Consider the following 16,133-nt stretch of genomic DNA (forward strand, 5'->3'; position numbering starts at 1 on the left):
TTTTTTGAGACAGGGTCTTGCTCTGTCACCCAGGCTGGAGTGCAGTGGCATGATCACAGCTCACAGCAACTTTGAATTCCTGGGCTCAAGTGATCCTCCCTGCTCAGCCTCCTGAGTAGCTAAGATCACAGGCACATAACATCATGCCCAGATAATTTCCAAATTTTTTGTAGAGAAGGGGGTCTCACTGTGTTGCCCAGGCTGGTTTTAAACTCCTATTAGACTCAATAAATCCTCCTCTCTTGGCTTCCCAAACTGCTAAGATTACAGGCATCAGCAACTGCACTTAGCCTCTGTCTCCATTTTTATTCACCCCCAATTTTTCTTCATTATGCCAGAGTGATATTTTTCCAAAATTCAACTCTGATCACATCACTCAGTCACCTGCTTAAAATACTTCAATAGTAACTCATATTCTACAGAATAAAGTTCAGATTCTTTAGCATGGCAAATACGATCCTGATCATTTTTCTGCCTCAATTTCCATCGCTTGTCCTAATATACCTTGTACTTAAGCCATGTTGAGCGACTTACAGTTCACTTAACAAGTGATGGCCCCTCTTGACACACATCTTTACATGTATCATCTACCTTTTTGGAATTCTCTTCTCACTCTCCATATCTAGTTAATGCCTACCCATCTTCCAAGAGGCACTTTGAAGGATGAGTATCTTACTGATTTAAGGAGATGGGGGAAAAAGGAATGATTCAAAAGAGCCTGTGCTCTTCTCCACCCTCTCCCTCAGGTGACCTGATCCAGGCCTCTATCTTGAAATACCATCTATCACATGACCCCCCAAGTCTTTACTCCAGCACAAAGTCTATCTCTACAATTCTAAACCCACACATCCAAATGAAAAAGCACCTCAGACACAATATATTTAAAATTGAACTCATCTTCCTCTTCCAAAACCTTCTGCTATATCCCACAGTCTTACATATAACTCACTGTACAGCTTTCTCTGTCCCTATCCTTTCTGTCTTCCCACTTGACTTGTCTTTGATTTCCACACTCTCAGCAGTGATGGAGTTTTCACAGAGCATTTGCCACATAAACTGTTTAGAGATATTAACTATGTCTGATCTTATTAGTGCTCCAGGGCCAAATACCAAAGACATTTGATAAATGTTTGTTGAATAAATGACTCCTAGAAAATGCACGCTGCTCACATGGCAATCTCAATGATAATGGAATTTTGTATTTCTGATATCATACAATGGCTACAATTTGCCTGACAGAAAATGCCTTTGGTTCATTCAACACCTTTAGTTAGCATGAAACTCGGATGGTGCTCTTCAAACACCATCCAGGCTTCCCTACCTCGTTTTTATTCACTGTGTCTCCTCAGTTCAGAATTTTCTCTTTAACATCTTGGGTCAATAAGTTACTCATCTTTTAAGGTTCACTTCTGTGAAATTTACCTGTTCCCTTCTTCCCTGTGAGTCTTCTCTGTTCTTCCCTCAAACTTTTCTTTTGGTACCTACTATATTTTGCATTGCATTACACTATTTGTATACATGTCTTTTCTTCCTACTATCCTACTGGGCTGATATCCTGGGGATCAGGCACTATATCTTATCTCTGTGCCTTAAAAACACAAGGTCTCAATACATATATTTGATTAGATGGAGATAATTAGCTACTTACCAACAACAAAGAGACGTCATGATAGTACCCCTCACCACTCCTCCAGTATGGTCAACACTGGTATGGGATGCGTTTCCATGGTACAATCACTAGCTATTACATGAACGGTGCTGCTCAGCTATAAAGCCCCATCCTGTCACTCCTTTTGGAACTTCATGATTGAGTGAAAATTTTTTACTTTGAAAATCACACAATTAGATGACATGCTGATATACTAAAATATTTCCAGGCCAAAAAGGGAGGATAGGTTTAAGTATTTTACCCTCAAACACTTTTAGTATAATATTACTAGACTCTGCAGTAACATGGTAAGTGCCCCAACAAAGTGAACTACTAGAATTGCTGTATTCCATGGCTTCTACCTCCTGAAGAAAGATACTGAGATCTGTAGATCAATCTATGGATCAATGATGGGCAAACCAGACAGAAATGCCCGAGTCAGAGAACCAACAGCCCATTTGGATGGTCAGATGATGGGGGACATCCAGTCAGCAAAGAATAAATCTTGTGTAGGTAGGAGAGTCATTACCACCTAGCTCTTGTCGTAGCGGTGGTGCTGGAGTTGGGTGGACGTGTGGGACATGTACCCATGGGGTCCAACCAGAGCAATGCCAGACTCAGACTCTGGCAATGGGGCATAAGGCACTTGACTACACCCTCAACAGGGCAGGAAAGCCATATGTTAGCTTTCCTAAAGTTAAAAGGCAAGGGAAGCTATACTGCATATCTGAACTAAAGGACAGGCAAGGAGCTAAAGGAATGGCTTGGAGTGGCATCTAGGAACAAGAGTACTCAGTCACTGGTCCTGTTTGGACAGTTCAAAAGAAAATGGCCTAGAGCTCCTTATAGAAACATGGCTCTCCCAGTAGAGGTGGACGTATCGCAAAATGATGCAACAGGAAAGGAATGTATTGAAGTCTTGGCTTGCTGTGTATAACAAATCACTTATCTTCAATTTTGCTTTTACTTACAAATATTTATTTTGAATGCAAAATTTTTACATTGATCAAAAAGGATTGTGGTTGAGAAATGAGGTTCTAGAGGCAAGAGTGGTCTCAAGGTCTAGGACAGGACAGGATCTACGCGTGGAGGCTAAGGGGCTCCAAGGAGCACGTCATTAAGGAGCAGCCAATGCAGGCATTTTACTCTACCATCTTACTCTAACATTGGCACATTTTAGGGCCAGGTTCTTAGAATATCTGCATTCACTCGTGCTGACCGTCTTCCCTCAAAGACTCTATCCCTTTTCTATGTGTGATCTGGGGCAGAGGTCAGGCTGTGTAGTCAGGTATCACTGTATGGGCTTCAGTTGGGAGAGTGTTTGGGAAAGCTGAGGTTGACAACTGGAAAATGGAAGTTTGGTTCTCTCAACAACCTATCCTGAGGTGAAATTATTATCTTTAAAACCTTAACTCTTGAGTTCATTAGACAAATCTGCAATCTAAAGCTGAGGGTTTCATTTTGACATATCTGTACACTGACAATGCTGCATGAATTTTCAGATGACTAATCACTTGTTCCAGAATGAAACACTGTGTGACCAGCTGTATAGCCTTTAGAACAAGTTAAACAGTTTGGTAGCAACACAGTTTCTTTTTTTGGAACCAGATACTTAGAATGTTTTAAAAATTAGGCATGTTATTGAAACGTGTAACAATCTTCTCACATCACAATACTGTAGTCTTTAGACTAATTGCTAAATTTCTCCTTCTCCCTAAATTGAATCTCAGAAGATCCATTAATCACTGTTACATAAACACGAAAACAAATTATCTAAAGCCACTCTCGAGTTACAGTTTGCAAGTTGTCCTTCCTGAATTTATCGTGAAATAATTCCCTGTCAAGCTGGGGTGGGCTGGCGGCAGCACCCAGATTAAAAGCCAATACATTCCTGTGAACAAATTATCCAACAAATAGCAGCTCAAAGGGATGCTTTACGCTGAGGCAAAATTGGGAAAATACAGCTTTTTTTTTTTTCTTAAATTACATTTAAGGGGAAGAGTCAGAGGGAAAATATATTGATTGATACCTATTTGTGAATGTCTCTAGGAGTTACACTGCAATCTTCTGCAGTTCTTGCTTTTTCAACATGTTACCAATTGGGAGTTGTGGTGATTATGCAGGAAACCAGCAGATAGTTGCAAATATCACATTCAAGACAAGTAAGGTAACACCAACTTTTTCTCTAAGTGCTGCCAAGAATTTCTGGTGACTCTCTGCAGACACGCTCATAGAAAATTTAATAGGACTCTTGACCTGTTAGAACTTGCTAGGATGGATTAAAAAAAAATCCTTTTTGTCCCAGAAGCTGTCACTAATAAAAGCTGTTTTCAAAGAAATACAATTTTTTTTTTTAAAGCAACAAATCCAAGTTGTTCCTGACCTCCTTAAAACTCACCATTGGGTTCACTCATAAGTATGAAATAAATAGGAAATACTTAAGAAGACACATTGGCAGATATTACTCTAAATTCACAGAGAAAACTCTGAGGTAATGCCAAATAAATTCTTATGTAATCATTTATTAAGCATGTGGGATTACTCAAACATACCAGTTACCTAATCTTTCAAGTGGAAAAAATACTTCATTGGTGATGAAGTAGGGAATGGGAATAAGGGATGAGCAAACCATAGAAAATATTTTTAAAATTCTATTCATGTACTCCAAAAATCTGGGGCTATCCTAATCTCGAAACTTGCCTTAGTGGCTGCTAGTTTAGTTGCATGATTATAATGTATTTTCCTTTCTGTTGCATTTTTTTTTTTTTTTAATCAGAGCATGATTTCATATTTTTCTGCATAAGCAGAAAAATCCCAAGCCTCCCACATTTAAAGTAGATACTGGAGTAACCATTTTATTATTGCATCCAGATCATCTCTGGTGTCTTAATGCTAACTGGTAGGCAGGATACTATAGTGGTGAAGGGTTTGTATTAACACAGACTTGATTTTGAAGCCCAATCTCTGCCACTTACTAGCTACTTAACTGTGTGCAAATTATTTAATCTAAGTTTCATTTGCCTTGGCTGAAATATTGGGATATCTTGCTCATATAAACCATTTCATGTAATGCGCAACACTTAATAAGCACTCCAATAAATACTAGTTAGTATTATGAGAATTCTTTTCAACATGATTTTCCTCAAAGAAAAATATTTTGGTGACAAAAGGTCTGGGAGTGGAGTGAATAACAGCCATGGGACTTTTGGAAGCCCCTCTAAATGGCTTCATCACTGTCATAAAAAAGTAGTCTGGTTTGAAACTAGGTGAGAGCCCATACAGCCACCTCTGTAGAAAGGAGACAGGGCAAGAAGATGCCACCCTGAGGAAGTCAGAGAGCAGTCTACACTGGGAAATGCAAACTAAGTGGCTCAACTGTGCCCTCTGGAAGGTGTTATTAGAAAAACACCACTATGGACTGATACACACACATATTGCTACTGCAAAGCAGGACAAATATTTGAAGGTATTCTTGTTATTACTAACAGGAAGTCCATGAAACTTTCACTGTGCGTCCCATCCTCCAGTATCTATTCACTTGCAAGTTATAGAACCCACACACACAAAAAAACAAATCCTTCTCTGTGTATTTTATATCCCCTCCCCGCTACATTGCCCTCTTAGTACCTGCACCTGAAAATTAGTACTCATTGTTGTAACAAGGGATGGAAGTAGGAGGGAATGGCAGGAACTATAAAACAAAATTGCATTGGATAAGCAGAATGAAGGCTATTCCCATAATATTTAGAGAAAAAGTAAAGCAATGCTTTGAAGAGAGACAGTAAGTGAAGACTGAGAAGCAATGCCATAATTCTCTCAAACCTGTTGTTTCTTCTAGTTTTCTGTTCAACATCGTGCAGTTTCTATCTTTTGAGATGCTGCAGGGGAAAAAAATGCCATTAGAAATTTAGGTCATGAAACCAAACACTTGAGAAAAAAAGTTTTCTACATTTTGAATTTTATAAAGCACTATTTATGTTCCTCCAGAATAGAGCCGGAACAGCTCTAGCAAGTTGACTGATCCCATTGCCAAAGTGCATATTTAGGCAGGCCAGTTGTTCCAGAAGAAATATTCATCTAAAATGCCACCTGTACCTACATTTTCTCTCAGTAGCACGTTAGACACAGAGACTTCTGCATGTCCAAAATTCCATGGTTAATGGCCCCTTTTCTCAATTATAATAGATGATTTAGCTTTGACAAAAAGATTAAAGGATATGCAATTATTTATTACATCAGTGACTTAAAACTCTCATATTTAGAAATAAATTATGCAGCAATTTGATATGAACCATCCTGCATAAAACAGCCTGTAGTCACCAAATCTTTCAACTAGCCTGTTTACACCACTGAGCCCATTATCGGTCTTGTGGGTAACAATCACAAACATAAATCTCCTCTCAACCCTTTTGTTTTACCAACATTTTCTCATTAGATTAGATGCTGAGTACAGTCACATAAACCTCACAAGAATAATGACCTATAGATAAAAAGCTATTTCTCTACCTAAATGGACTAAGCCACAGAATAATTTATGCACTAATTCCTTCTCTTTGTACTTACCAAGTTGTTTTAAATCTCCACAGGTCATGATCTATCTATAAATATTTTATATACATCAATATACATAAATGTTCTTGCCCAGGCATACTAAGACAATTTCTAAATAACATCAAGTAGCTCCAAGACTGGCCTCTCCAGTGACCTGCTCACGCAGACCTTGTGTTTTTGCACATTTGGAAGTGGCCTCAGCTGTTGGTACACTCATCATTATATCTCCCCAACAGTGTGTCAAGCTTTTCCAGCTGTCCTTTACTTCTCCACCAATGCATGCATTGTTGCCATTCTTTCATAATTGGTTGTGTGCACAAGTTCTATCCCAAATCCTACTGTGTCAAGGGAACTTAATAAACTATAAAAACTTTCTAAGAAAGTGACAGAAGAAAAAAAGAAAAATGCCTGATTTCTCATGGGTCTTAGCATTATGTAGTGACATGATCTTAGAGATGTATTACTATATAGAATGAGAGATTTGTTTTATTCTGGGATCTATTTCCAACTTATAGTAATAATCATTTAAAATAGTTTGCTTTAGTATTGGACATTAGACTAATACTTGCATTCAAGTTCATTTAATCCATTGACTTTGAAAATCATATTTCTGGAAATTTCTGATGACTCGATTATATAGGAGAACATTTCCTTATGTTTCTTTCTTGCTTTAGTCACCATTTACCATTAATATTTAAGAAACATGTATATTTAAAAGCTTTCTGGGGAAACCCTTCAAAAAATTCCTCTACAGTTTTTCAATGCCTATCCTTAGCCTCAATTTTGTGGAAAATCTTACCAATGTGAAGATACAGCGATAGTTTTTCACAAGTTGAAAGACCCCAAGTTTATTATGTCAAGTAGTTCTTATGTGGGATCAGTATGTGGGATCTTATGTAGGATCATTGTGATACTAGCAATCCTAATATCACAAAGCAACACCAAGATTCAAAGATGAGACTACACTGAAGTGTTAGCCTGCCATGCAGTGGAAAGGGCAACTATCTTTTCCAACAACCTATCAAATACTATTTAATAGTAGTGATAATGGTTAGTGAAGTTGGCTTTGCAAAGTCTTTACAGAATCAAAACTGAACTCAAATGGACAATCTATTTGTGTTTCCTAAGCTAGTCTAATAATCTTGGTTAGTATGATTTAGACAGCTTGGAAACAAAAACACATGAAAAATAAGAGTGATTCCCATAACAAATCAGTTTTTCTGCTGCTTTGAGTTTTGGAAAACAAAGTGATACAAGTGCTAAAGCAAACAGGGTGCTAAATTTGGGCTCTGATAGTACGCAGACTCTCTCTCTTTGCACAGTCTAACTGGTCTAAACCATGTCAAGTTAGTGCAGTATGTTGGCTACAGAACTTTTGGGCACTGGTGTAGATCTAAAGCAACTATCTGGCTCAGAATCTACTTGAACTTCCTAAACATCTCTGGGCAGCAAGTCCATTATAAGCATGTTCTACAGCACCCAGATATCAACCACGGCCAAAGCAAAGCCACTTAAATAGAACCGTGAGGTCCATTTACTGGTGGCTTGGAAAGGAAGTGATTGAAATACTAAGGCTATGCTTATATCTACAGCTAAGTTCAGAAAAAAAAAAAAAAAAAAAAAAAAAAAGGAAAGAAAAATCCCTTATACTTGAATGGTCGAGTGTAGTTTTGAACTTTAGCTAACACAATTAAGAAAAAGTTTGGTCCTTATGCATTCACATCCTTGCTCAATAAACAAACAAAAAACAAATATGAGTTTCTTCCTGTAGAACTAGTTTTCGTTCCTAAAAATGGAGATTCAAATGTATTTCTTAATTCTACTTGCTGAGCTTTCTCCCGATCACCAAAACATGCTTATAAACACAAACTCTCCTTTCCATTCCCTGCCTCCTTAGATTCTCAACCTAGCTTAAAAAAAAAGTTGTTTCTTTTTAGGTCAGACGCTGATTTAAGGACCTAAATTATACTTGCCCTTAAGACAACTATAGAATTGAGACACGAACACCTTCGTTTTCCCATAGTTAAATGGACATGATAATGCCTTTTCATTTGTTTCTTTCAACATCACAAATACAAGATTCACATTTTATTTTTCTGCCTCTTTTCCAGTAAGGTTGAAGTACATGGAACCCAGTTAGGATCTCCCCCTCTCCCATCAATAATAAAGCCAGGAAGCTGGATTTGAAGCATTGTTTGTCCTTGCGGTCCTTGGAAGAACTCCCGCTCTTTAAATTGACAGTGCAGCTGTTGATCAAAAAATTATTCAGAAAGATTAATATGTTCTCAAACTAATATTCTGTCAGACATGTTGATTGTAAAGACTTATAAAATACTTATGTCTAAGTAAAAACAATGCCTATTTACATCTGTAACAAACTAACAAAAATAATTTAATGTAGAATGAAAAGCTCAACCTCGTTTCAACTCTGTACTAGATGACAGAAGTGCCCTGTGATGACCAAATGCTTGGGCAATGTAGGGTGACTGCCACCATTGAGCCAAAATACAATCACATGCATCAGGGTCAGAGGCTGGCTCCTCAAAGCCAGCCAGCTTTTCTGGCTAGAGATGGACACAGAATGTTAGGTGCTTCTTCCAACACCCAGATGATAAGTGAGGAAGGGTGACATTTGCGGCCATACACCTTTCAGAAACAAACTAAATCTGCAGTTTATCCTTAATTTAAGAAAAAGAAAGGAATACAATAGGATTAAGGTACATGAAAAAGAGCAGCTGTCAGATCTGACTTCTACTATTAGTTCTAATTAACCTCAGGCAGGCCCCACAAGCCCTGTGAACATGAATGACTACCCTCACCTGTGAAATCAGAAAATAGGCTTGGTGACGTCCATGTGCTTCTGTTCTCATATCACTCAATGGTCTCCAAACATCTTTCATTTATGAAATAAGTATTTTAAATGATGTAGATGTGGGTGGGGACCTATCCTACTCCACTGTCATATCTTAAGATCCACCACATATTTAGTTCATAATTATTTAAATATGGTGATACTGATGCTTTAAAAATCCTTAGAATTAGGCCTTGATGAAAATCTACACACATCTAGTAATCACTAAGACAAGACAAAATTTAGGTCATGAAATGCCAACCAATTCAATAGTGTTTTGTTCAAGTTCAATAATGCAATCTGATACTGCTGAAATTCAACTTTCTCTTAAATAGAAACATTTTTTAAAAAATCCTGAGGCAGATTTTTTTTTTGTGGTTGTTATTCAGGGACTACTTCAAATTTACCAGAAATGCCCCAATACACAAATATCTGATTAAACTGAAAACCACCTATAAACTACAATCTGTTATGCTTTACTCAAAATAATTACGTGCTATTCACATCTTGATTTGCCAGTTTTGATAATGGTGTGCATGGCCAAATTTAGAGTTACAATGGACTTATGTAACGGTAAATACTGTATCAACAGTTAACACAATCTGTGATGCTTTTTTCTTTTTTAGAAAAACATATGGCAGATGCATCTGGAGACAAATTTTTCAATAGGCTCCTCATGGCAATGGAGGATGCTACATATCACATACAGAAGTAAAGGCAATAGCTGCAAAGCATGCTCCCTAGCATATTTGTAATGGTGTATTATATCCTTCCCAGAGGCTTCCCTAGAAAGCAAAGTTTTTTTTTTTTAATCCACAAATAAATGACCAAGAGATTTTAAAGAATGCTGTGTTTTGGAGGTGAGATATGACAATACCAACAAATGTAGAAGGTAAAATTTTGCAACTTTTCCATACAGGATTTTCCATTGTACTATAAATAAGCCTTCTCTCCATACTTGTCCTTTAGGAACTCCATTCCTAAAGCAGAGTTATCTCAAGAATCCCCTCTGTTGATTAGATAAAAATGTGACAGAAACAATTCTTAGGCACATTTCACTTCTCTTTAAAACAATTCTTTTAAAAATTTAAGACATTCTTAAGTATTCACAATTGTACAACAGAAACAACTTTTTAATAGAACGTATTATTCTTGAAATGGATGTTAAATTTGAACAAGGCTCTTAAAAGGAATTTTGTAGCATCCTACACTCTGAATTCCCCAACTCAGTTTAATCTTCAGACACCCACTTGTGCCAGGGTCAGTGAAACAGAAAATTCTATTTATCAAAAATAGTTTCCTATTTAAAATGAGCACCCTCTTTGATACCACTTATTAAAAGCTACTTATGTCCCATACAAACTGGTATATTTGGCATTTATTGAAACTACCAGTAAACTCCAGTATTACTCTTCTTTTGAAAACATCAACATTTTTGGTATGTGGAAGAGTTCCAAACAGTTTGACCTTGCAATGTGAATGCTCTGTTAACCACAGCAGTGGCTTCTAGTGGAGCTGCTGAGCAGCTGTCATGTTTCCCAACAGAACAGGGTGTAACATTCTTCTGCTCACCATGTTTATTTAATGGCACACTCTAACTCTCAGGGCATGCAGTCTGCTGAAAACATCAACCACTATCATTGACTGCTGTGTACCCTTTGCTATAAAGTTACTCTCTTAACAATAAACAAATAAAACACACTATTTTATACTATTGGGTCAAATTAATTTTATTATGCTCCATGATGAATTGCCACCAGTGCAACATCCTATTCACTATACATTTCAAAAAAAAAAAAAAAAAATTCACATACTAAACAAAATTTCAGTTGTTTGAAAATGAAATGATTGAAAGTCTTTATGAATCTCATACATACAATATGTGGCTAGCTGAAATTGTCTATCACGTAGCATTTAGATATAAAAAAAGCCTCATGCTAGTTTGTTAAATGCAAAGGCTACCAGACAACCATATAGCTGGAGAATATACAGAGGCTTTCAGACAACGCACAGGTATAGTGCTGCTCACAGTGCAAGATGGTAGAGGACTGAAACATGCAACCTTACACCTTACTTGGTAAAGCAGATTTAGTCTTCATGCCTGGACTGAACTCCACAGCTGCTGTGTTTCAACCAATAGTAATTTAGACTTTGTGCAACAACAACCAAAGTCTTTTTTTTCTTTAAGAAAAAAAGAATAAATTCAATTACCTTTGGCAAATTATATATCTATCTTACATGTTCAAAATTGTGCTTCGACTTCAAAGAATGGATACTCTCTGCTGAGACAAGTTCCTGATAAATATTTGTTATACCAGAGTTAGCTCGAAAATCTTGAATTCCTTGGCCAAAAGTTAACAGAGATCTTAAATTGGCATTACCTTGAAGACATTTCTAGGAAATTTAAAATGTTTTCATATTGTCAAAAAGAAAAAAAAATTAACATTACTTAAAATAATTATAATATCCCATTTAACTTTTGTACAAATTCCTGATTTTATTGGTTAGTAGCTGTTCAGCCTCATCTGCACCAGATTCACTGAGCTCAAGCCACAATAAAAATGATAGTAAGTAGAAAAAGGTTTCTAGCAGCAGAGGGCACTGTTGTTGCAAGAAACAAAAAGTCTAGAATCTTTCCTCCCATGTGCTTAAATTACTCTTGCAAGAAAGATAACATTCTTTGAATAACTTAACTATTTTACTGCACCACTTACTGCTTTCAGCAACAAAACCTTTTAAATTATTTCTTATGATAACTAGATGCATGATCACTATAGATTATGTAATAAATGGTTAAAATTCAAGCCACATCTTGCAGGTCCAGCCTGTCAAGATCTGCCAATACTAGATTTGGTCGGTACAGTTCTAGATAGCATAATTTTTAGTTGGATATTGCGACTAAGTAATGAAATACATTTGGAACTACATTATGCATATGACTCAATGTGAGAAAAATATGTCTGTATTTAAATCAGATAATTTTCTACCTAAAATTTAAAGTAGGTAGGTATGATAATTAGCATTATAAATATGAAACAACCACCTTTTGGCAGATTAGTGTATTGCAGAGAGGCAAAGAAACCCTATTTTTAACACACCATTTAGTATACATAACAAATGAGCAGGTTGTAAAGTTTTATCTTTAAAAAGAATCTATCACTCGGTTATGTGTTCCAAGAAATTTGACACTGGGGTCACTGATCTTTTTAAAAAAATGTAACCCTTCACTTGCTATTTGACAAAAATCGTCAAAAATTATCAAAATAAATGCATGTGAGGTCCTGGTTTCAGTGAATATCTTTGCCAACTAGATTAGATTTTCACAGTTGGTATTTTTGAATACCTCAATCCACACGAAGTGCAAAATAAAAATGCTGAAATTCCACACTACTTTAGTACTATTCTGATTTGTATAGCTTTTTTAACCAAATATTGGAGTAACCATAATATGACTTCAGTTCATGTATAATGAAAAGTACTCCCTAAATCCCCCAAACTTCAACTTAAATTTTGTTTCAGAATAATACCAAAAAAAAATTTCAAAAATTTTGCCAAAAAGGGCCTGCCACATTTGCTAACAGCATCAAAATAACCTTAGTCAATAACAAGTATGTAAGGGCTCCTTATGATTCCAGCCTGCAAATACCACTGCTATCCCAATAACAGGCAGTATTGCTGTAAGAGGTGTGTCACTCATCTTCCCCACTAGTATCTCTGTAGTGATTTTATGTAGAGCATATTGCTAAAATTTGAGAAACTGCATCAGTATAGTGATGTCTAGAGAACTGTGCAATGTATCAGCTTCAACATTCATATGTAGTGTTGTATTCAAAATAAAGGGGCTAAAGAAACTAAGGTTTGCATCACTTAAAAAAGAATGTAGTGCTATACTAGATTTTTTTTTTTTTTAAGAAAATTTAGGTACAGAAAAAGTAGGGTATGAAAATAGTGTTTTCCTTCTGGCATTATAAGTAAATTACATTAAGGTTTTTGTCAGTCTCACATATAGTATTTAAACTCCCTTGTTGATGGAATGAAAACTATTCACAAATCAAGTGAGCATCCTGGTGTAAACTTGCACACAATAACAGGGAGTAGCTTTGTAGAGGATTATGACAAACCTTTACAGATTAAATGAGGTATTGCACAGATTAATTAAAAAAAAAAGCAAAAAAGGCAACAAAAATATACAGCAAATTGGTAGAACATTTACATGATAATTTTACAGAATCCACAGAAAGAAAGTAGTGTTTAGTATTTCACCTTAAAAATATATATATATATATAATATATAGATCAGTCTTCCCACTCATCATCATCCTCAAAATCTTCTTCATCATCTTCATCTTCATCTTCATCTAGAAGAAAATTGAGACACACAACCAAAATATATGCATAAATAAAACGACATTACATAATTCTTGGGTGATTTCTCCAATCTAACTCCTGAAACACAGATAATCTGACTCCCAGAAGAATCTAGTTACTGAAATAGTTTAAAGTGAAGCTAAAGAAATATATCTATAGAGTACGATAGTAAACTAAAGATTAAAACAGCACTCAGAAGACGAGGGTTCTAATTCCTTAGTATCTATGTGACAAATTTCAACCTGTGTTAATGTATAAAATCACATCTGGGTTGACCTTTCTGTCACAAATCCAACTGCCTTCTTGTACTCTTCATGTAGATTCTCAAATTCAAACTTCTAACTTTTATCTCCTTTCCCAATCTTCTTTTCCTGCTCCATCCTGGTCTGCTCCACCTCAATAACTGGCACCACCATCCTGTCACCTAATCAGGCCAAAAACCTAGAAATTATGATTACTTCCTCCTTCACCATCCAATTATCAAGCCTGCTCTCTTTCACTTTTTTCACTACTACTCTCCACACCACCATCACATCCTGCTTGGATTACTGCAACTCTAGAGTCTATTTGCCTCACAGCAAATGGTGTGATATTATTTAAATTCCAAGTTTAAAAACATCATGTTGCTACCCTTCTTTAAGTCCTCCTGTGGCTACCTACCACTGCCATCTGAATGAAATCTGATGTTCCCTACCTCTAAAAGACCCTACATGATTTACGCAGTTATTGTTTCTCCCCCTCCCCCAAGCTTTTCTCATAACACACTCTCCCTTCAAGTCACTATCCCTATTAAGATGGCCTCCCTTCTGTCCCTTAAACTTACCAAGCTTATTCTGGCTTTAGAGCTTCTGCAGTAGCTATTTCTTCCGGTAAACTAATCTTTACATCATTTAGGACCCACTCAAAAACTACTTCCTCAGAGAGGCCTTTCCTGACCATCACACATAAAGTATAGCCCCTTCCCCACAATCAGTAACTGCCTATTCCATTTTATTTCCTCCTATCACTTACTAATATCTAAAATTACTGTACTTTATTAAGCTCCATGACAGCAGGGACCCTGCCTATCTTATTTTTCCTCAACACCAAAACAGTGCTACTAATCAGCTGTTCAATAAATACTTGTTGAAGGAATATTTAGATATCATTAGATTTTATGCACATACTTCTATATTATACAGACTTTCCATATTTAACCTCTTAAATATATATACCTCATAGGACCCATGAAGACCAAGTATATAAAGTGAGACAGCAGCTGAGTAACTGCATTTAATGATAAACAACCAGTAAGACTATGTGACATATGTGTGGGTTACATGTACAGAACACAGAACAAACTTTTTCTTCTATTTTTCTCCATATAAAATTGATTGTCTTAGGATCTGAAAAAGTACTTGAGCTCTGGTATTAAAACTTGAAAATTAACAGAAGCCAAAGAGGGGCAACTTTAACTTCTCTTGGCCCTAAACAAAGTTGTAACTTATTTTTACTTTTTATTTTTTGAGATGGAGTTTGACTCTTGTTGCCTAGGCTGGAGTGCAATGGCACAATCTTGGCTCACTGCAACCTCCACCTCCCAGGTTCATGTCATTCTCCAGCCTCAGCCTCCCGAGTAGCTGGGATTACAGGTGCCGATCCCCATGCCTGGCTAATTTTTGTATTTTTAGTAGAGACGGGGTTTCAGTATCTTGGCCAGGCTGGTCTCGAACTCCTGACCTCAGATGATCCACCTGCCTAGGCCTCCCAAAGCGTTGGGATTACAGGTGTGAGGCACCATGCCTGGCCTAAGTTGTTACTTTTATAGCAATAATTATTTATTATTTATTTATGTCTGATGGTCAGCTCTAAATTGTTACAGAATTTATTTGGAAAGGAGTTCAACTGACTTCATGTTAACTTCTGTGTTTACTTTTCTAGCAAGGGAAATAATTCGCTACCAGCTTTTGCTAGACATGCTTTACAAAATTTACCTGAATGAAAAGCATCAACACCCAACTATGCTGGTATTTACAGAGTGACAAAAGACAGAAATTTATCAGTATCTATGGTGAAGAGGGGGAAGTAGCTAATAATTCCATCATGAGATACTACCGCAGAAATATTAATAGCTAAATAGTTAAAAGCTAATAGCTAACAAGTCTGAAAATAAGTAAAAACAATCCTATATTGTCATTATATTAGCATGACTATTATATATTATTTAAAAAAAACTTAATTGTAGGGAAATGTTTAACAGAACTCACAGATACCAGCATAGAATAAATTCTTTTTCGGAATCATGTATTTCACAGAAGGCTTACATTCTCCTATCTGGAAAGAATGAAGACCTTTATCTCTTCCTAGCAAGCAACCTTCAAACTAGGCTTGAGATTTTTACATGTCATTCCTGTGACATTTCTGTGACATAAAAAATTCAGGCGCTTTGCCTCATCTGTGAGGATTATGGCTAAGAACTTAGGTAATTTTCACTGTTTCTAGAGTTTACTAAAGAATACTATACCATAGACAGAAGCATAACTTTAAATACTGGGTCTATGTATATCCTATTGAATGCAATTTAGCAATTCAGACCTCTCTTATGACTTCCAGACTCATAACCAAATTCTACTCCATATCTATATTTGAATTAAGATTATCTCAAATTTAAATGTAAAACCAAACTCCTAATCTTCCCTTTCAAACTTTTTCTTCCTAAGTCTCCCTTTTCCAGTT

At 36.4% G+C, this 16,133-nt stretch overlaps 1 protein-coding gene across 1 annotated transcript in view; it reads right to left on the minus strand.

The window, feature by feature from the left end:
- Positions 1 to 3,952: 3,952 nt before the first annotated feature.
- The window catches only part of WASL (WASP like actin nucleation promoting factor), a 78,561-nt gene continuing 66,380 nt past the window's right edge, over positions 3,953 to 16,133 (minus strand). Inside the window, exon 11 of the mRNA XM_017507655.2 lies at positions 3,953 to 13,408. Coding sequence (XP_017363144.1) covers positions 13,347 to 13,408 — 62 coding nt within the window. The 3' untranslated portion in view covers positions 3,953 to 13,346. The remainder of the gene's footprint in view (positions 13,409 to 16,133) is intronic.

This window comes from Cebus imitator, unplaced genomic scaffold (genome assembly GCF_001604975.1).
Source record: "Cebus imitator isolate Cc_AM_T3 unplaced genomic scaffold, Cebus_imitator-1.0 Scaffold381, whole genome shotgun sequence".
Lineage (NCBI taxonomy): Eukaryota > Metazoa > Chordata > Mammalia > Primates > Cebidae > Cebus > Cebus imitator.